At 41.5% G+C, this 21,672-nt stretch overlaps 1 protein-coding gene across 2 annotated transcripts in view; it reads right to left on the bottom strand.

The window, feature by feature from the left end:
• Tenm3 (teneurin transmembrane protein 3) overlaps positions 1 to 21,672 on the bottom strand; it is a 445,726-nt gene that overhangs the window by 155,446 nt on the left and 268,608 nt on the right. For both annotated transcript variants that reach the window (XM_028757645.1, XM_028757644.1), the window contains exon 4: positions 13,141 to 13,379. In XM_028757645.1, the coding sequence (XP_028613478.1) occupies positions 13,141 to 13,379 (239 nt within the window). The remainder of the gene's footprint in view (positions 1 to 13,140; positions 13,380 to 21,672) is intronic.

The following is a 21,672-nucleotide window of genomic DNA, read 5'->3' as shown; positions in this document are numbered from 1 at the left end:
AGTAAGGCCTGCCCACAAAATTAACTTCCACGAAAGAAGTGTCAGACAGCCATCAGAGAAACTCTGACGTCCAAGGAGACCTTCTTCTTAAGATAGGAAGGTCTTAAGACAGCACAGACCAAGAATTCAAAATGGAAGCGACCCCCTCTGTCATTCAGTGTTCAGTATCCTGTCCGTGGACAGCCTTCAAATTCTTGTATCTGTGCAGAAGAAAGCTTGTAGTGTAGATTCAAAATGAGACGATCCAGATACGGCCCCTCTGTGAAATACCCACCGGCTCTAAGATGAGCAAGGACCTCATTTTCTGCATCTAACACTTCCGTTTTTGAAAAAGTATGGACATTAAGTTTTGGTTTGCTGGGTTGTCACAAGCAGTGGTGATGAGGCTGGGGCTGGTGGCTCGCACTGCAATCCCAGCAGTCGGGATGTTAAAGGAGGAAGACCGCTGTGGGTCTGAAGTACTCTGGACTACATGGTGGGTTCCCGGCTAGCCTAGGTAAGACCATGGAGGAGGGAGAGCAACGCTAGCGGCTAAGGCTAAGCAAATACTTGCAGTTTCTAACAGCACATTGATTATTTTGTTCAACATTTCCCCAAAGCAATATTACATCATTATTACCAAATTCACTGTTTACCATTATCTAGTTTTTACTCAGATCATATAAATCTTCCATTTACTAAGTTTGTCCGTACTCCCGAGGGACCTCAGGTTTACGGATGTACCTTGCACAGAATAATGCAGCCAGCAAATGACAATGCAGAGATTCAACTTCAAGTTTTGAGAGTCGCAATCTTAATAAGTGGTATTGAAAAATTTAGAATGTGAGACTCACATTTGACATATTTCCTTATAGACTCTGACATCATTGTATTAATGAGCATATCTTACTAATATTTGTGAATTGCACATCTAAAAGAGATATTCAACATGCCTTATGTCTAATGGAATTAATGGCTAAGGGAGATATCAACAATATCTAGTTATACAGAATGAAATTAAACTGACTGAAGCATCGGTACTAAGAGGAGAATATGAAAAGCAAACAAAAATAAAAAACTTCCTCGCGCAACCAAGAGTTTCCCATTTCAGAAGCTGTGTGCAGGCATCATGTTGGGTGGATACTAAGAGCATGCTTTCTCCATGGTGGAGAAGGGAGGACGGGAGGAAGCCTTCTCTCCTGGGAATCGGGAAGGCTGAAAACGGTCTGGGGGAAGACAGTGTGTTAGAACAAAAAAGACAGAGAGGATTGGATGAACTGAGGCTGAAGCTGAAGCGGTGAGGTGAAGACCTCCTGGGACTTCCAGTGGCTTAAGTGGTGAGGTGAAGACCTCCCGGGCCTGCCAGTCAGTCTAAGTCAGGCGGGGTGCAGCAAAGAAAGCCACAGTGTAGCAACACTGGCTTCTTTGGAAACATGGATACATTATGGGTGTGAGATGTAACTGAGAAAGGACCGGCCAGAGTGTGGTACATTTTTAAATCACTAGTTTCTTAGTATTGTGTAGAGGGGGGTCTAACTAGAAAATGCAATTGTTCTTTGATTTATTGGATGATGTGTGCTTAAAATGTACAGTGGGGGCTGGATGTGTAGGGAGTGCTCTAAATCCCAGCACTTGAGAGTTAGAGGCATAAAAGATTAAAGTCAGAGTGAACTGTATACTGAGATACTGCCTAAGAACCACAGAGCAAGATGCCCATCGGGAGGCACTCGAAGCGATGCTCCTCCCACTTCCAGTACTGTCCCAGTAGCAGAAATTCCATATGCTGACTCTTCTGTGATCAAATAGAAAACACCTCTACTATGCATAACCTCTGAAATATAACAACCCCCAAACACATACCACCCCCACACTACACACACACAGACACACATCATACCATACATGTACAGCACACACACCCCCACACTCACATACCACACCAGACAAGTATATCACACTACACATGAATATATACACACATACCTACATACCACACCATACATGCATATCACACACCACAACACATCACATCATGCATGCACATAACACAACAGACACACACACACCTACATACCACACCATACATGCACATTACAACACGCATGCATACCACACATTACACACCACACACCACACACACACACTGAGAATTTCTTCACAACAGAGCACTCAACCAATGTTTTAAGAAGACTCAGAATTGCTTCTTTAACAGTTTTAAAAACTATTCTCTGAACATGCTTTACATGCTTTATAAATAAAAGATTTAAAGTATGTATGTTATAGAAAGAAAGAAAAAGACTATAAATTGTTGTGGCAAATTTAGCTCAGCTACCCCAAAATTTCTAAAGTAACATCTCTTTCCACTTATAGATGTTAACTGTGACAAACGTTCTAGTTAAATCAACAAAGAATCAAAATGCATCTCGTAACTTTCCTCTGAGTTGCATGCAGATTTTTTTTTTTTTTGTCTTTGACAACTGACTTTCTGAGTTACATTTAGGTTATGTTGTAAACTGTAAGGTTTGTCCTTAAGTCAAAATGCAGGTCTTAGCAGAAATCTTTCTCGAATGCTCAGACTCAATACGCTCTGACTTCTATATGCTCTGCTAGTCTCCCATAATCCCTCTGTGCCTTCCCTCTCCTCCCCTTCTCCCTCTCTCCTTTTCTCACGTCTTCCTTTTTTCTTCTTCTCCCTATATCCCACCCCCTCTTCTCTTGCCTGGTGAGGGGTGAGGTGAGAGCACAGGATATGCCAGAATTCTACCACTGAGTCACCGCCACCCTCCCCCCCTACCTCGTCTCCTCTTATATTTAAATAGCGATGGTAACTGTAATGAATTGTTAGGTGTCTCCTTCCTCCAAAATATTACCAAATATTACCACCTATAACAGGGCATTGACTAGTGACTAGATAAGATTGCCTCAATCTTATCATGGTTGAATCTGTGACAGTGTGTCTTCCACAGCAGTAACTCAATCAACAAACCTGCTGAATACAGGAATGGTCACTGGCTGTGTAGATGAATGTGTGCCTCCTATGCAGATGGCTACACCACTAAAGGCACCAAAGTAGAAGCTTTAGAAGCCTTACCATTGACAGAGAAGGGCAGGGTGGGCAGCCTGTAGACATTTACAGATGATATGGGAACTATAAACACGTAGCAGAAGAATGCATTACTTCACCTGCTCGATTTTAAGGTGGAATCATTGACTTCGGAGTCCATGGAGACTTCATGGTAAAGTTACTGAGAAGTCTGGAAGTTCGAGTAGCCTACACAGTCATTTACCCTTCTCAATGCTCACAGTCCTCTCCCTGCTCTGTGGGTATTGCACACACACACACACACACACACACACCCACACCCACACACACCACCAAGACACACAGACATGCACAGACACACACCACACACACACATACCACACATACACACACAGACACACACCACACGTGCCGACACCCCCCCCCAACCTAAGATGGAGAACGTCACCTGGACATCTCATACGAGCTGTTTACCACTAGCACAAGCTGAAGATGAACTGAATTTAAAGTTATTTCTAGTTGTTAGTGATCAAGACTAGTTTCCAAGTCAATAGATCCCAATTTTCAAATAAAAAAAAACCAATTTGCTTAAACACAGGATTTTTGATATTATTTATTTTAGCTAGCCTCATACCAAGCTAAGAGCGACATAAACTGTTCGCAGGGGAGAGGAGAGGCATACGAGCTTGGGGAGGGGGTTCCTGATCTAGGAAGTACTTTTCATTTTGTGGAAATAATAAAAAAAGAGGATGACTTCAAAACCAAATATGCTAATAAAAAGCAGCAAAAATCCACACTGTCACAAGTCAGCTGCAGGTATCACAGGCCTTTCTCAGGGAGGTCAAGCGGGAATCACTGGTTTGCTGTTGCAGAGCTGGGCGTAGGCGGCTGGGTTTTAAGTGACCTCCAGTTCTTTTCTATGTCTTTGTGTTAGAAGTGGACAATGTTTTCTGAAAATTCACCGAGAAGATTCCCTACCGAAAGGCAGGATAAAACCCCAAACGATACCGACAAACTTTGGAGAGTGTTGAAGGAATGCAGAAATGCAAAGCACTGTGGTTATTAAAAACAAACAAACAAACAAACAAACAACACCTCCCCTCCCCCTTTTTGTAGCACTCAGTTTTTGATAGCTTTGTCTTCTTTTTGTGCTCAAAGCCGCAGAGTGCTCTTGAGGTTCGTTTAATTAAAAGATGATTTTTCTCCTTCCCCTCAGGTAGGCTGTTTGACCCTGCGACTCCATCTACCATTGAATAAGACTTAAATGTGTCTTAATTTCATGGCTATAAGAAAATAAAATATTGATTCTAAAATTCCAGCTTTACAATATCCCTCCTCTAAAATTCGGGGCAACACGGCTTTCCGGTGATGTGATGACATCACAATAGTATAGAACACTCCCTTTTCCAGCTCAGGTAAAATGCATTTTTTTTTTTTTTTAAAAATGTAATGTGTCAAAGGATTAAGGGAAGATTCTGTGGTGAAAACTGGGTTGTAATTCACGGCATGGCTGTGATCTACAACCCACTAAAATGGCACTTTTATTACAAAGCCATGTCTAAAAAGAAAAAAAAGAATGTCACCACACTCTTTATTTTACCACATATATTTAACTGGTTGGTTGACTATGATGCAGAAAGGGTTGGCATGTATTTCCTTCTAAGCCTGAGTTGCATATATATAGCTAGTACTATAATCAACTTCAAGGTACACAGGGAGGTAAAGATGTTCAAAACATGCAAATATGCTCAAAAGTAGCACAGAGAGCGGCTAAGGAGTCCTAACTGCAGTGAGCCAGCTCCGCGGGCTGCTTTTCACTAGGTCCAGGGTATGTTCCTGTTGTTCACCAGCCCTTTTAGCAGACACATGACAACATCTATTTTCAGACTCACTTCACTTGGGAGCAGCAGTTCAATGGAAATAAATAACAACATATATATTTTGAAAATGAAAAGGAGAATTGGAAATTCGTGTGGTTCTTTGGTTAACAGCACATGTCAGGAAGGCGCTCAAAAGAAAAATAGTGCTGAATTATCTGCAGTCTTCGGGAAGTAAATTCATAAACCTCAAAAAAAATTCAGCTATTTTTTTTCTCGGCTACAGGAAAAAAAAACTCACCAAGTTGTTACAAAGAAACGCAAAGCAAGGGTCAAAGGACACAGGATTCCTTTTTAGGGACTGGTAGAAGTGTTATGAAATTGCCTGGGATGACAGTTACAAAATTTGGTGAATGTTACCACCACTGAATTACATATTATAGATGGGAGAACAAATATCTGCTGTCAACTGAATTATTGGTTAGGAAAAAAACTAATCAAAAGGACAAGAAGCTAAGAAACTATACTAGCACAGTACATTTTAATAGGATTTCTGTTTTCTCAATGTTCCTTAAGTTGGAAGAACATACCTGTGATGATTAATACTGTCAACTTAGTACTATCTAATACCACCTTGGAGACAAAGCTCTGAATACCCACGGGACCTAACGGTTAAGTTAGGTTGAATGAGGCTGGAAGACCACCCTAAATCTGATATCACGTTCCGGGGTCCCAAAGCACATGATGTGAAACTCAATCCTGTCTCTCTGCTTCCTGTCTGTGAATGCATCTTGCACATCTGCCTGCAGCCTGTGGCCAGCCATTTCTCTGCGCGCTCCACCTTGGAACCGTGAGCCAAAATAAACCTTTACTCTCAAGTTGCTTTTATCAGGCACTCTGTCCCAGCGATGAAAAAAACAAAACAAAAAAACAAAAAACAAAAAACAAAACAAACAAAAAAAAAACACTAACACACTGTGCAAACACCTTCAAGGCTCCCTATGAGGGGAAAATGCAGACTCTTCAGACTCTGCCTAGTGGTACACAGAACCCAAAGTCAAATGTTGATAACACTGCTTCTTCCTCAGCTCCCGTGAACTGCTTGTGGCAGCTGTAGGTGGTGTTAAGTCCAACCTTGACTTTGATTTATATTTAATGCTGCTACCCATGTTCACATAGCAAGATGCAGTGTCTGGATCTTTAGGTTACCCTTCGCCAAAGGAAAACAGGTCTCTGTAAAGAAAGCAGGAGAACCGAGACCGCTATTCACTGTAGAACTGCGAATGCCAAGAGTGGTTTCTGTGAGTAACAGATCACCTCTGTACCCACTCCACTGGCTACGGCTCATCTTTAAAATTCCAATTTTGGAGTGGAAAAAAAAAAGGAGAATGAATATATTAGGGGACATCAAAGTAGGTCAGGTAATTTTTTTTAAATAGTTCTACAGTCAGTATCATCCTCAGACTTAACACTGAGCTTAGTAATCAGAGGGCTTTCCATCCTGTAAGGGCCTATCACCTTAAAGGTCAGAGAGGATTTTAATTGGGAGCGCAGAAGTAGAAAGAAAATCATCATGTGACTACTGAGAAGACGTTCCCAATCCCTAATTGGGATATGCACAGTGATAACACACGGACTGTACTGTACTTGATTCGCTCCTTTCCAGCCAGCCTCACGATCTCCTCAGAAACCTTGTTTTCTACCAGTGTCCTAGTCCTGTAGTCTCCAAAGGGTGGCCACTGGCCACCTGTGGCTGTTCAATTTTAAATTAACTAAGAGGAAAAGGAGAACTTCACTCCATTAGATTAACGAGCCACACTTGGAGGTGCTCAACGTCCAGAGGTGACTGGCAGTTAATGAATTGGACAGGGTGCCAACAGGGCATTGCTATCATCAAATGGAGCATTTGACAGCCCCGTGGAGACCCTTGTGCCCAAATATGTTCCATGGGCCCCAGCAGCAGCATCTTGGGGCGTATTGGAAATTCACAATCTCGGATCTCACTGCGGATCTGCTGACTCAGAATGCATGTTTCAAGGAGATTCCCAAGCGGCACCTGGGCTCATTCAAGTGTGAAAAAGCACAAGTCTGGACCCCCCATTCATCAAGTTACCTCATTCGGAATGCCCCGAAAGCAACCTTATAAACACAGATTAGATGATTTTGTTTTTCACTCTAATGTTTAAGTTTCTTAAATCTCTTCCCCGTTTCTGGTCCTTTAGAAACCTCATAAAATACAGTTAAAATAAAACGAGGTACTTGACCATTTCTGAACTCATCGTCCTCATGTCTTAGCCGTGTGACTTTAGGCAGGGTTCTTGATTTACTTTAGTTCATTGGGGATAGTCTATTGGGTTGTGGAATCGAAGTGTGGACATCCATATATAATCTCAAGCAATGTCTGGTGTGTAGTTTCTAGGCACCGCTGTTCATATGTGCTAGCTCCTCTTCGTATGCCTGTCTTCACTGACCTATCATTAACATCAGGCACCCCACTCCCCTTGTCATCTCTCAAGCTCCAGTTCAAGAAAACATGCTAGATCAGGGGTTTGGGGAGATGGCTCAGTCAATAAAGTGCTTGATGTGCAAACACTGAGTTCATGTCACCAACAAACACGTGAAAAGCTGCGTGTGGTGGCACGTGGCTGTGATCCCAGCACTGGGGAGGCAGAGACAGGCAGATCCCTGGAGCGTTCTGGCCAGTCAGTTCATACAGTGAGCCAGCTCCAGGTTCAGCAAGAGACCACCAGCCTAAGCATCCATCACGTCTGTCAGTGGGACCTGCCTGCCTTCTTGTACAATCCAGAGGAATATTTTCATCAACTATTTTGTAAATGTGAGGTTTTTTTTAGTAGCTCTAGAACCATTTTTCAAAGGTGAGGGAATCCCACATCATCCCATTTTTTTAAGTGTAAATGTTTTTTTTTTGAAGAGGTTAAATCATTTGCTGGTTGTTTATTTTTTGGTACAACCAGAAAATAGCAGGATATTGAATCAGGAGAAGCTGTGACTGTCTCGGGGGTCACCATAACATTCCGTAGAGGGGGCTAGTTTTATATCCTTCAATACAAAGCATACTAAGTGGCAGTTTGGAGTCTCAGTCGTGCATTTGTGTCTGGAATAGCTTCAGTTATACCTGGTCCCATGTTTCTAGTAGAACCATTTTGTAAGAAAGCCAGTCTTTGGTCCTCGCCCTGTCAGAACTGTGAGATCTGTGGTCATGGCCGTTCCTTTTCCTAAGAGTTGTGATAATACGCTGTGAAAGATGGAAATTTTGTGCGTGTTCTGTGTGTGGCATAAAATTGACTTGGTGGAACTGAGGATGCTGAGCATTTGGTTGGTATGAGAGGTCTTAGGGAAACTTGCCAAGTTTGAGGCTGGGACATCACTGGAATAAGTTCAAAGGAAAACAATGTGTAGCTCTTCATTTGCATACATGAACACAATGGGACTCTTCAGAGTTTGGGTACGTGAGCACAATATATGGCTCTTTTTGGGTACATGTGATCAGAATTGGAATGTCTGTGTGCTCTGCTCCTCGACCAGTAAAATCTGTTGTGAAAGAGTAACAACAACAAAAAAAGAGAGACCCTGTCTCAAAACTAAAGATGATGACACCTGGACCCCACATGTACATAACACATACATGTAACATGTGACCATGTATGTGTACATATATAACTTTCCCACTGGCTAATAAAAAAAAAAAGAACTGGCTACATAAAGCATTTGTTTCAGTATTTTAGCTAAAACTAGGTATTTTCCCGGTTTGCTTTTTGGGTATTTTCTCTATCAAGTATGCTGAAAGCACGTAATATTAAAGAATGTTTCTTACATGCAGCCTGAGACATTGAGTCCGAGTTTCTAGAATGAAGAGCCAACTTGCACCCTTAATATCTACCAGAGGATACAGGAAACACTGATTTAAAATGGCTACAAAGGAACTAGGCTGTAGGTCATGAGTAGAATGCTTACAGGTCGCTGGTCGCGCACGTGACTGGCATGCGTGAGGCCCTGGATCTCTGCGTAGCACCAAAACTCATGAAGTTTCTGAATAAATTTAAAAGTAGTTTTAAAATGCCACTTAGATTTTACAGGTATGGTGTGGAAGCTCTAAGTTGTAAGGAACACTGATATATCTGTTTAACAAGTCTGTATGATGTGTGGCAAAAATGAATTTGATCAAGTTAATAATATAAAATATTTAATATAGAAGGCAAAATATTCATATTTTTAATAAATTCTGCTTCAGGTTAAAAAACAAAGCAAAACAAAACAGAAAAGTCAGGTGTGGTGGACCACTCCTGTAATCTCAATATTCAGGAGGCAGAAACACAGGGATTACTGTGAGTTTAAGGCCAGCCTACTTTACAGACCCAGAATCACTCCAGTTAGTTTCGTAGAACTTACAGCAAGATGGTCCCTAACCACCCTTCAAAGGGCATGAGTGCTCACTTGTGCGTGTGCACACACTCGAGCATACACACAATGTCCCACCCCAACACACACAACCAATGAGCACATACACACATGCACGCACGCACCCACGCAGGCACGCACGCAGGCACGCATGCACACGCACGCACACGCACGCACACGCACACAGATTAGAGGGTCAGTGAGATGACTCAGTGGGTGAGGGTGCTTGTTGCCAACCCCGAAACACACATAATCAGAACTGACCGCCATCCACATGCTGTGGTATGTGGGTGCCACGCCCCCACACATTAAAAATACACACGTGTAAAAAATGCAGAGGAAAATATCCAATGAGAAAAAAACGGAGGAAAATATGCCTGCTTCTGAAATAAGAAATTCAAATGACTAATAAACACTAAAAGATATAAGCAGTAATACATCAGAACAAAAAAATGTTAAATGTAAGAGAGTGGCAACGATTAATACAATGATAAAACACAGAGACAACAGGACATAGGCGCTTCTGTAAATGGGCAGTGACATTAAAATGGCTTACAAAGTTCAAAGTGCACCTCCTTTCCTTTTGTTTTTGTTTTTGTTTTTTCGAGACAGGGTTTCTCTGTACAGCCCTGGCTATCCTGGAACTCACTCTGTAGACCAGGCTGGCCTCGAACTCAGAAATCCACCTGCCTCTGCCTCCCAAGTGCTGGGATTAAAGGCGTGCGCCACCACCGCCCACTACAGCACCTCCTTTCCTGTGGCACCTTTCCTTCAAAGAATTTCTGCTGGGGAAGAAGTCTGACCAAGTGACACGGACACGCAAATCCATTGTCACATGCATGGAACCGCATGCATGTCACATGCATGGAACCGTGTGTTATGGGGACTGGTTAATTAAAAATAAAATTGCAGTGATAGTATCTAGTGACTGAACAAGGAAAGACTGGTCAAAATAAACGCAGGTATGAATCTCAAGCTGCACACGAATGGAAAAATAGCTGCAAGGGACAACTTGAGCGACCTAGGGTCTCTCCTTCCACCCTGTGTTTCTAGAGATCAAACGGACTTCGGGGCTCAGCCGTGAGCACTTTTACCTGTCTAGCCGCTGAGAGTGCTGTCCTGTGATTGCAATTAATTTTCACCTTCTACACAGGTCTTTCTGTGTTCTTTGAATTTTTCACAGAAACAAGTAAAAACAAACACCAAAGTCTGTGTGTTCCTCCCTCTATCCCCTAGTCTTCAGAAGTTATCCACCTCAGCCCTCCTGGGTCTTCACCTCAGGACTGAGGCAGGGTACAGAGAGACTCATGCTCCAAACCTTTCATTGTCATACTGGAAGGTATGAAAAACATTTTTAAATATTTTGGAATCCTTTCTTCAGCTTTATAAAAATCTCATTTCTTAAGCTTTTGCTTCCTATAAATAATGAACCCGAGAGATGAAAAACCAAGGTCTAAGGGTGGTGTCATGTTATATGAACGTTCTGAAGTAGATCCAAGGATGAAACTGTCTTGTTAGTGATGCCTATGTGCTATGGGACTAGCATACGATCTAGCATGAGGGTGGACATCACTCCCCCCGCCCCACACACACTCCACCCATCCCTGCTTTACAGGCACACTAACTAGCCAAGGACAACCCTCCTGAGACAAGTGGCCTATTCTCTTTTCAAGGGTGAAGGCAACAACTTTAATCAAAACAAGATTTATCACACAAACTGACGAAGGAATAAAAAAATGCTTTAACTGATCTAAAATCAGTCTTGTGAGTGTGACAGTCATTTGGACACAGGAAAGTCAATGAGAATTCTAAGCAGACTTTCTGATTACTGGAGTTATTTTTTTGCTAGAGAACATTGGCATTTATTGCCTTATTTCCCATGACCTTAATGCAATCAAAACACATGTGCTATAAACAGCTTTATTGAGCTGAAAGGAACACATAGTGTTTCAGCTATTCCGTGTAAAGAAAAAGCAAAGGGACACATGTGTATTAATAGTACCAGAAGATACAAAGTGGAATGGGGGACCAAATAATAAACCTGCCAATGCAAAAACAGAGCTTTTTTTTTTTTAAATTTGGAAGTCCTATAATTATAATTATAGGACTATAATTTACTGATGGGTCTTTTCAAAAGAATGCAAGTAGTCATGAAACATCACACCAGATGCTAACTTTCCCTGGCAGTCACACTACCAAAATAAGATGAAATCAAGTCAAGCTGACAAACCACCGCAAGGCTAGACACCTGCCAATCAGAACAGATACAAACTAGACATCCCAACGCTCAAGTCCAGCCCTGCAACAGCATCCATGAGGCATGTACCACGTCTTAAAAAAAAAAATCCCCTACAAACACATATGGGTAATTGATCACGTTCCACTTAAGACTCACACATTTCAAATTCATTTCAAATTCTTCTACAGCACACTTTTGACAGCTACAAATAATTTATACAGCTAACTAAAGAGGATTCTCTTAATGGCCAGGGTCTTTTCTAACTGATGACTAGAAATGACCTCTTAGTACTGAAGCTACCCGTTCCCCTGAGAGCATCAGAGACATAGTGTGGTCTCGCTGGGGTGCTATGTTGTGATGATGTAGTATCTGGTCTGTTAGCAGAATGAGGTAAACGTGGATAAAGAAAATGACGGATGGGTGGATTTCATCTTGCCTCCATCTGAGTGACGGGTGGTGACTGCTCGGAGTGTTGTCTGAGCACCCTGATGAGGATAATGAGGGTATCTCCATGTTCAGACTGAAACCGAGCTTTGAATCATTAGTGATGTCCTCCATGGTCTAAGAGTTTGAAATAACAGGTCCGTAACACGCCACACGGCTGCCATCCCTGACTCAATTATCTCCCACGTTCCTTCATGCTCTACAGTTCTGCATTTCCATTAACCACAGAGACTCCAAATGGTTACTTCACATTCCCAAGTACATAATTTATATCCGAGGTGTATTGCCGGGACTGGCGGAGGCCCGCTGCAAGAGCATATAGCATTCTATAGAGAGCTCTGGGATACTCGTCTTTCGTGATAGAATTTCATGGGGCATCACAAATTGCTTTGTAAACTTGGAGATGCATCACTGGCTGTTGCTCTTGGTGTATGAGCCACACAGCCTGTGATTTATCTTAGTGGATACCATTAGCATTTCAATGTGGAGGGCTTTCCCTTATTCCCTAGAAGCAGATCAAAATACCATGGAGTCTTTCTGACATTTAAGAAAGCCATTGCCAGCAGTATAGATGCTCAAACACATTATGAAAAAGTTAAACATAAAGAAATATAGGCGGAGCGCTCAGCATCCAGTATATGACTAAGTGGGAAACACGAGCAATACACTACAAGAGACGAGATCCACCCGTATATGAATGGCTACATCATCTCGCATTTCTTTATGAGGCTCAGTTCTCTGCAGTGTTCCTGAATATGAGATAATGGTCCTTAGTGTTGAACTTTATATGTAGACAGCTGAGTTCACCAAAAGCCACCTAATGGCAGAAAGTCCCTAACTAATGAGCATGAGCTGAAGGAGGGCCCTACAGTGTTGAATCCTGCACATCCATGAATGATTTTTTTTTTTTGTGTAGGAAATGTCCTAGACATCAGAGTTTCATGAGTGATGGCATCAATAACAAACAGTCATATTCATGTCCATGAATACACGTAGCGCCTTATAGCAATGACCTGCCTACCAAGCTAGTTTTCCTACTTATCACATCTACTGAGATTACATAAGAAATTCATGACTTCTAATCTGTTTCAACACTGCCTTTACAAAATAATACTCAATATATTCTAGAGCAAACAAAACTAACGGAATGGCAGAATGCATCAGTTTACAGGCCAAACAGCTTAAAAGCTTGTTCTTACCTATAAAATAGGAGAGGAGTATGGCCAGGAGCACCGAGACCCCTACAGCACACAGTGCGGTGCATCTCCAGCTGCAGTACTTTGAAGACTTCTTGAATTTAAAAGCACTTCTTGATAGGGTGTTTCTAGGAAGTGGCCGGGTAGGCGGAGAATAAACAGAGCCAGATGCCATTGTGTATCCCGGGGTTGCCGTACTGAACAGTGGCGTCGTCCCTGTCCCTGTTTTGAATAGGAAATGCCTGTGGAAAGAATATCATCGTAAGATACGGGGCAAGTTAAGATAGGAATATGTTAAAATGGACACACAGGGACTAGCGCTCTCTCTCTCTCTCTCTCTCTGTTTCTCTATCCCTCCCTCCTTCCCTCCTTCCCTCCATCTTTCCTAACCTCCCCTTCCTCCTTCTCATTCGCCTCATATATTTTGTTTTGAGATAAGGTCTCATGTAACTCAGGCTGGTTTTGAACTCACTATATAACTGAACATGATATTGAATTTCCGATCTTCCAGCTCTACCTCTTGAGTGTTGGGCTGCAGTGTGTGCTGGCACATTCCACCTCTGGTTTATGGGATACAGGGCATTAAACCCATTAGACAAGTGCTCTACCAGATGAACTACATCCCAAGCCCCCGCTTCATGTATTTTTAAAAACATCTATCTACCTATCATCTATCTATCTATCTATCTATCTATCTATCTATCTATCTATCTATCTATCTATCTGAGTGTGTGTATGTGTGTGTGTATTGAAGACAACTTGTGCAAGTCAGTTCTTGCCTTTCTCTTTGTGGGTCCCAAGGATGTAATGCAGGTTGTGAAACTTGACAGCAAGCATTGTTGCCTGATGATCCATCTCAGTGACCCTCATATGCTTCTAACAGTTAAAATTAAGGCAATGTTTCAATTTAAGAATGACATCCTAAAAGTGACCTGAGAATGATTTTGATGGTATATAGCAGGCTGTCCGCGCCCAAACAATCCCTATGGTCTCAAGTAGACCTCTTGAGAGATGGGGGACTTATGTCAGTCACACTGTCTCCTGGACAAAAGCATGCTGGACCATCTGTGGGACCCACACAGTGAAGGTGAGAACCAGGCAGCACAATGGATGAATGGCCTTCTGAGTAGTTCCTCATACTTCACATTATAAAATTGGTCATCCTTCATAGCTGTGCTTGTATGCACATTACAGGAGAATATGTGCTCATGTGCATGAATGTACATGCATGTACCCATGTCCTGCTGGTGTTCTGACTCCTTACTGACTTTCTAGATAGCCATGGGTGTGCTCTCCTCCTAGCCTGCTCCCTTACTGCTAAGGACTCTTAAGCCTGGCAGGCCAGCTGCTCAGGTCCTTGTCAACCATTTTAATTTTAGCGTGTGTCGAATGTAATCAGCAAGGGAAAGCTTGTGGAGACTGGTGGAGGGAGAGACTCCCAGACCATGTTTTAAAACCAAACCAAAATCAACGAAGAGGTCAGTGAGGCAGGTTGTGGATGACACAGGTTCACTGAAGGCTGAGCTATGGACACTGGGGCGAACTGCCTCAGAAATGCAGCTTAAACGTGTTTAGGCAGCAAGTTAAGGAATGCATAACAAAAATACCAAGTAAAATCTTAGGGACAGGTAACTAAGATTCTTTAAAAAGAAATTTTTTTTTTTATTAATCATTCCATTCGTTTACGTCTCAAATGATATCCCACTTCCCCGTTCCACAACCACCCCATCCCACCCGCCCTCTCCCTCCTCCCCTTTGCCTCTATGAGGGTGCTCCCCCACTCACCCACTCCTGTCCCACCGCTCCAGCATCCCCCTACACTGGGGCATCAAACCTCCACAGGATGAAGGGCCTCCCTTCCCACTGATGTCAGACAGGGCTATCCTCTGCTACATATGCGGCTGGAGCCATGGGTCCCCATTTTTTAAATTTTCCTAGTTTATTAATCTTTGCATACAATATATTTGATGACATTAGTCTTGCACCCTCCCCTCCGACTCATCCCACATCTGCTTCTTACCTCACGACTCTCTCAGCTTCACGTTCTCTCAGATCCTTGTTAACACTAAAAAGGCGTTCACATTTCAAAACACTTTGTGTCTCATGGCTTTCATTTAGCATGATAATACTGTTCAGAACCAAGTCCTAGCATGAGCTATTATTACATCCTATTCTAAGGTGTCCAGTGCAGCCAGCAGGCTATAATTTTTTATATTCAAGAGGTTAAAACTGTCCTTTCATTCTCTCCCATAATATGGTATAGGCTTTATGCAAGATGCGTTTATGGGGTCATAGCTAAGTATTTTCCATTTTAACACTCACACACTTATTGTGTATTTTAAAAAGGCTAAATATATCAAACAGGTTAAGGACTTCATAGCAGAGACCTGGGAAGTTAGACTGCTAACGTTTAAAATCTTTCCTAGTCTCTGGGTACATGTCTTTGGAAAAGTTCTTTAACCTCTCTCTGTATTTATTTATGTCATAGGAGTTATGAGATTTAAATTAACTGTAAAGGACTATAAAATACTTCAAATATAGTAAGTGCCATGTGAGTGTTGGAGAAAGGAGGGAACAAACTCATGATTTTAGGTGAATTACTGCCTAGAAAAGAAAAGATGAAGACATATTTAAGGAGTTGGCAGTCTCTAGGAAAGTTACCAGTACTGCTGGTTATAGTGGGAGGAATTCACTCAGACATGTGATTACTAAACTCGTCAGTGTTCCAATCCAGTGATGGAGTCAGGATGCAATGGCATCTTTGGCAGGTGGTGGACACTGGGAGGTGAAGCCTTCTTGAAGGCTTATGTCACTGAGGTAATGCCCTAGAAAGGCTACTTTGTTCCACATATTCATCCTTCCTGTCTGTCTGTCTGTCTATCTATCTATCTATCTATCTATCTATCTATCTATCTATCTACCTATCTACCTATCTATCTATCCTCCCCCCCTCTCATCTATCTCTCCCTCCATCCCTCCTCCTCTCATATCTTCCCCTCTCAGGTCTCTTCCTGCATCTCTCCTCTCCCTTTCTTGAGTACAACGAGGTAGATGCTTCACTCTTCTTCTTCCTCCCTAGCATCATATTCCTGCTTTGCCACAAACCTAAGCACAATGGAGCAGGCTATGGCAGACTAACACAAGCTCCAATGAACCATTCGCTCCTCAAGTCTTTTGTCACAGAAACAAAACAATGACTGATATGAAGTGGCCTGGATAATTTCTTAATGACAGATGGGATTTGAACCTGAGTCTGTGTGACTTTCAAGATCATGGTCTCAGCCCTTCATACCAGACACTAGAAACGTGAATATCTATAAACATGATGATATGAGTTTACAAGATTCTGACTTCAGATTAGACGTTTCTGTTTAAATTTGCAAGCCTGAGCAATGAGTATGCACTGTGACTGGTAATTCTGGCAAGGACTGCTTTCAAATTCTAGGTTTAAATTGCCATGAGATTGTTTTCTTTAGATAAAAAATGCAACTTTGATATATTGTTATATTGATAAATTGATATATTGTTAAGAACGCAAACACAGGTCCCAGGGATTCACTTCAGTGGAACAGCAAGTGCCGAAAAGGACACAAAGTGCTGTTCAACCCTCAGCAACATTATTGATCAATATTAGTCGAACTAAAAAATCCGTGTCCTCAGAAGAGTTTCTAGTCTATTAAATGTATAATCCACTTTTGCTATTACAAGAGAAAGCATTATTTTAACTGGGGCGGGGGAAAGTCAGTTACTTTTATTCCCATAAGTGAGACACTTCTTCTATCTAAAAGACTACTCTTATCAGTTGATTCAGATTAGAACATGGGCACCATGGCACATAATTAATACCCACATGTAGACAGTACTGACGGAGCAGCACCTCACCAGTGTCTAACGTTTTAAAATAATGGCGTTCAGGATATTCTGATACCTTTCCAATATGTAAGGGAAGAATCAAGATTATTATTTGTATAACAACTAACTACTTCAGGACAGAGGTGGTAAAGCATATATGTACAGGTTCTTAGGCCCAGAAGGAAAGGTCTATGTCTATATGTTTGGTATATCATAAGACATGTGTTTCGTATCTGGTAGAGTCGGGCTAGTTTTGAGGTTGGAAAGCTATCTTTTGAAAGGCAAAATACCTTTACCAATGCCAACATATAAAAGAGGAATATGCTATCATCAATGCAGGTCTTTAAGCCCTGCCCTGCCCCCACCACTTAAAAAAAAAACTTTTCTTAAGATTCAATATAGCGCTTCCTTTATGTTTAGAACTCCAAAAATACTTCATGAATATTGAAATTCAGCTACATGAAGCATGCATAATGACTTTCCATAGGGGAAAACGATCTTGTCACCTAATTCCCCATGAGGCTCATGTCTGTGTCATCAGTCCTACAGTTCCTTGCCAGACCATACGCTCATATGTAAAAAATTCAGCAGAGATTACTATAAAAAAGCATATGTTTTGACCTGGCTTCCCCATGAGGTTTGTAGAATAAAGACTGAATTTTTTTTTTAACTCCTCAAACCATATTTGGGAATGACAAAAAAAAAAGAAAGAAAGAAAAAGAAAAAGAGTTGACTCCTGTGAGGATGCCCCCATTGTATTTAGTAATAAAGCAGCAGCGGCCACTTTTTAACACAGAGCACACCGGAGCTGACTGATTTCCCTCTCATGTCTAATGATGCCCTGCGTGATGCCTGCCTACAGTTCTTCAGCTATCTGTACCACTGTTTTCACTCTGGCGATGAACTAGAGAGGCACACTCAAAGACAGATTATCAGAGACGGAGATGAGGAAAATCAATTTCGAAGCCCCAAAGACAGTTGGTGGGAAAGGTCACCGAACACTAACAGTTGCTGTGTGGTTTTGGATTTGTGAGGGGAGGGGCATTCTATTTAACAACAACAACAACAACAGGACAGGAACAACAAAGGTTTGCTGCCTCATTAACTTGGAACGCTGTGCAGCCAGTGACTACACACACACACACACACACACACACACACACGTCAAGGAATACTGGATATGGAGCACAATCAAAGCTCACTCTTTTGACTTTGGAAATGGAAAGATCCGTTTCTTTGTTGATTTGCCTTTGGACCACCCTTTTATACTCTATTCCCACCCCGTGTTCTATGATGTATCCGTCTATTGGTCATGTCACAAATATAAAGTTAGCAGGGGGCAAAGACTGGATTTCCTCCTCTTTCTTGGTGTCCCCATTTCCTGTCTTCTTGGCCATTGCTTAGTAACTTGTCTTTGGGTCTCTCTGAGGATCTTGATAATTTCCAATTACTCGTCAGCCCTGCCTGCCCCCCTTCTGCTACCCTGGGTATTCAAACGGTCAGAGAAGCTACAATGTTTCCTTCACAGCATGAGTTTTTTCTTTCTCTTTGTCCAAGTGAATTAAGTTCATTCTTTCTTCCTGCCCCGCTGTGTGTGTGTGTTAAATGCCTGAAACTATGTCCTTTTCCTTTGCTCTTCACTTACTCTTTGAGATAGTTTTATTCACTGAAGCTTGTTAAACTGGGTGGCCAATCCATACCTCCCCATCAGCCCCATGACATACCATATCCTCTTTCCTCTGCCTCCCAGGGCTGGGATTATAGGTGGCCATAACTATGACTGGCTTGTTACTTACACGTGGGGGATTCAAACTCATTTTTCCACATGCAGTCATCATTTCTACTCTTATCCAAGGCCCATACACATTTGCTATTTTGCTTTTTTATTCTATGTCTGAGCAGGTCTGTACTGTTCCAGAGTAATTTCATTTTTAATTTCTGTCTTTCAAAGTATTACTTCACAACTTACCACCAAGAGATTAGCTTTATAGTGGTAAGATAATTTGGGGTAAATTAAATGTGCCTTTCTAAACTGTATCACATAAAATATCAATAAATTGATACTTAGTTCTGAAGTACAAAATCATGGAAGTTATAACATGCTTATATGTTGCTAAGAAAAATGGGTTAATACTCATCTGTTGTTCATAGGATTAATATAACCATGCTATTCATCCAATAGGAAGTAAATGGCTTAAGATGTTAGAAAATTCAGGTGCCCAAATGAAAAACACCCCTGGGAAATGTGTGGTACCATCACTCAAAGTCATCTGTGTCATTTTCTCAATGAGAGATTAGGGCAGGAAAAAAAAAGTCAAATAGAAAGTGTTCAATTGCTGAAGGAAACCATAATAAGCTTAACTAAATATATTATTATCTTCTTCGAAAACAGTTTGTTGCCTTCCATGTGTTATACAATGGGGATGATCGGAATAAAGAGTTGGCAGTTGGTGTTCAGCTCCTGTCCCTAAGGCATATTTGAAAGCTGTATTAAGGACACAAAGACACCTGGAAAAACATTTCTAGTGTATTGTACACTACTGTATAGTGTGCATCTATTATACACTATAGGGAGATGTTGAATAGCTCGTTCTCTTCTTAAGGTCCTTGTTGGACAAAGAAGGTGATTTACATCAAATTGTTTAACTAAAATGTCTCCATGCTCTGGTCTTATTGACCACTGTAGGAGAATCTATACTAAGCTCCCAGGATACACATTGATTTCTCTCTCTTCACATTGGATGCTCTGATTTTAGCAACATACCAACGAGGCTGGCTGCACTTAGCCAGATTCGAAATCTTTCCAATATCCAAAGTTTTCACTTAAGAGGTAAGAAAAACTCAAGGTATACGTTCCATTTCCTTCCGGCAAAACATAATTCTCTGGATTTAAGAGGCTTATTAAAGGTCTCACATGATTTCCTGAACATCAAACGCCTTTCCCAAAATGACATTTTTCAGATCTAAAGCAAATGAATCCCATACTTGTGGATTAAATTTACCTGGAAATGTATGGAAGCTAAAATTATCTACTGGGTTCAAAATAGTTTTAACTCACTTGATGTCAAAACAATGGCTAGGCTGCCTGGCATTCATTTTATGATACTTTAAAATAAATTAAAATATAGAACATCGCATTGTTACTTAGCTGCTTTCATTTTACCTTCGGTTACTCATTTAATTACTTGTGGTCTTCAAGTCTTTATTAAGGTTTGCCTGCAGAAGGTGTATCAAACCAAAACAGTCATCAGCCTGGATCTCAAATCCATTATAGCTGGGAGACTATGTGAACTATGACCTAAGCATTCTGATCCCTTAAAACCTGTTTTTCAGTCTTTAACATTCTCATCATCAGGTTTCAAGTGTGACACTACAAATCCAACAGTTTGCTGTCAGGAATATATAGTTAAACATGTTCAGAGTTGATTGAAAGCTGGAAAAAAACCAAACAAAACCAGTGCCTTATATAATGAATAATTCTAAATTCTTACAGAGAATAAATAAACAGAAACTAAAGAAAGTAAGGTCATATAGAAAATCATTTATTTTATGTGAGTGTGTATGTGTGTGCACCACACACGCAGGTGCACATGTGTGAACATACATGCATATACAGTCATTTGGAAGCAGAGGACAACCTTAGTTCCACGCCTTAGGAGTCATTCGCCTTGTTTTTTTGAGATGGCTGTCTCTCTCTGGGACCTAGGGCTGCACCATGCCAGGGTGGCTGGCCAGCAATCCTCAGGAATCTCACTTTCTCAGCCTCACCAACATGAGGATTATATACAAGTCCTGCCACACCCAGTCTTCCCCAGGGATGTGACGGACTGAACTCCTCAGGCATGTGTGGCAAGGACATCCCTCACTGAGTTTCTCACTAGCTCCAGGAAACGATCCATTCTCATTTAAAGCCATTCATTTTTCTTACCTTTAGGCAACGTATTCCTTACACATACCCAGATATACCCAGTACAATTACTTATAATGCCTAAATACTTAATAGTGGATTTGGAAATAAATCTATCACCTAAGGATGCTGGTACCCAAACTCTGAAGTCCCTGAACTAAATAAAGGATTGAAGAACCAGCTGCACATATGGCCCAGCAGCCCAAAGTGTCCACCATTAAAGGCATGCCACAGTTGTCTGTCCTTGACACAAAGGAAACAACAGTGTGGCCAGATAACTTACAGAGTCAGGGGTATGGGCCGAGTTTGTGAACTTCTGTAGTAGGGGGTTAAGCTACCAAGTTGAACAATAGGCTCCAACAGACCACTGGATAGCTTAAACTGGTGCCTTTTAAACAGCCTGTATAATTTTCTTGTAGGCTCCTTAAAACCCAAGTAGTGTGGGTAAAAAGTTCAAGAACTGTTGTAGACCCAGGGCCCACACTGGAAGAAGCAGCACAGTAAGGTAGTAATGGATTGGTTCCTCAGCTTAAGTTCACCTTTGACATTCCTATCAAGTCTGTATAACATGAGCAAATCAATTCAAGAGACTCCAGCTTAGAAAGTTACTGCCATGTTGTACTCGAGTTAATTAGAACAAATGGAATTCAAGAATCAACTCATCGGACCTGGGCAAGCTTAAATATCTTTTAATGTTCTGTGTCATTATATTTTTAGATTTTTTCTTTTCCTTCCTTCCTTCCTTCCTTCCTTCCTTCCTTCCTTCCTTCCTTCCT

Source organism: Grammomys surdaster, unplaced genomic scaffold (assembly GCF_004785775.1).
Source record: "Grammomys surdaster isolate TR1022 unplaced genomic scaffold, NIH_TR_1.0 126178, whole genome shotgun sequence".
Classification (NCBI taxonomy): Eukaryota; Metazoa; Chordata; class Mammalia; order Rodentia; family Muridae; genus Grammomys; species Grammomys surdaster.
The sequence above is the reverse complement of the archived record's forward strand: the minus strand, read 5'-3'. Positions and strand labels throughout refer to the sequence as shown.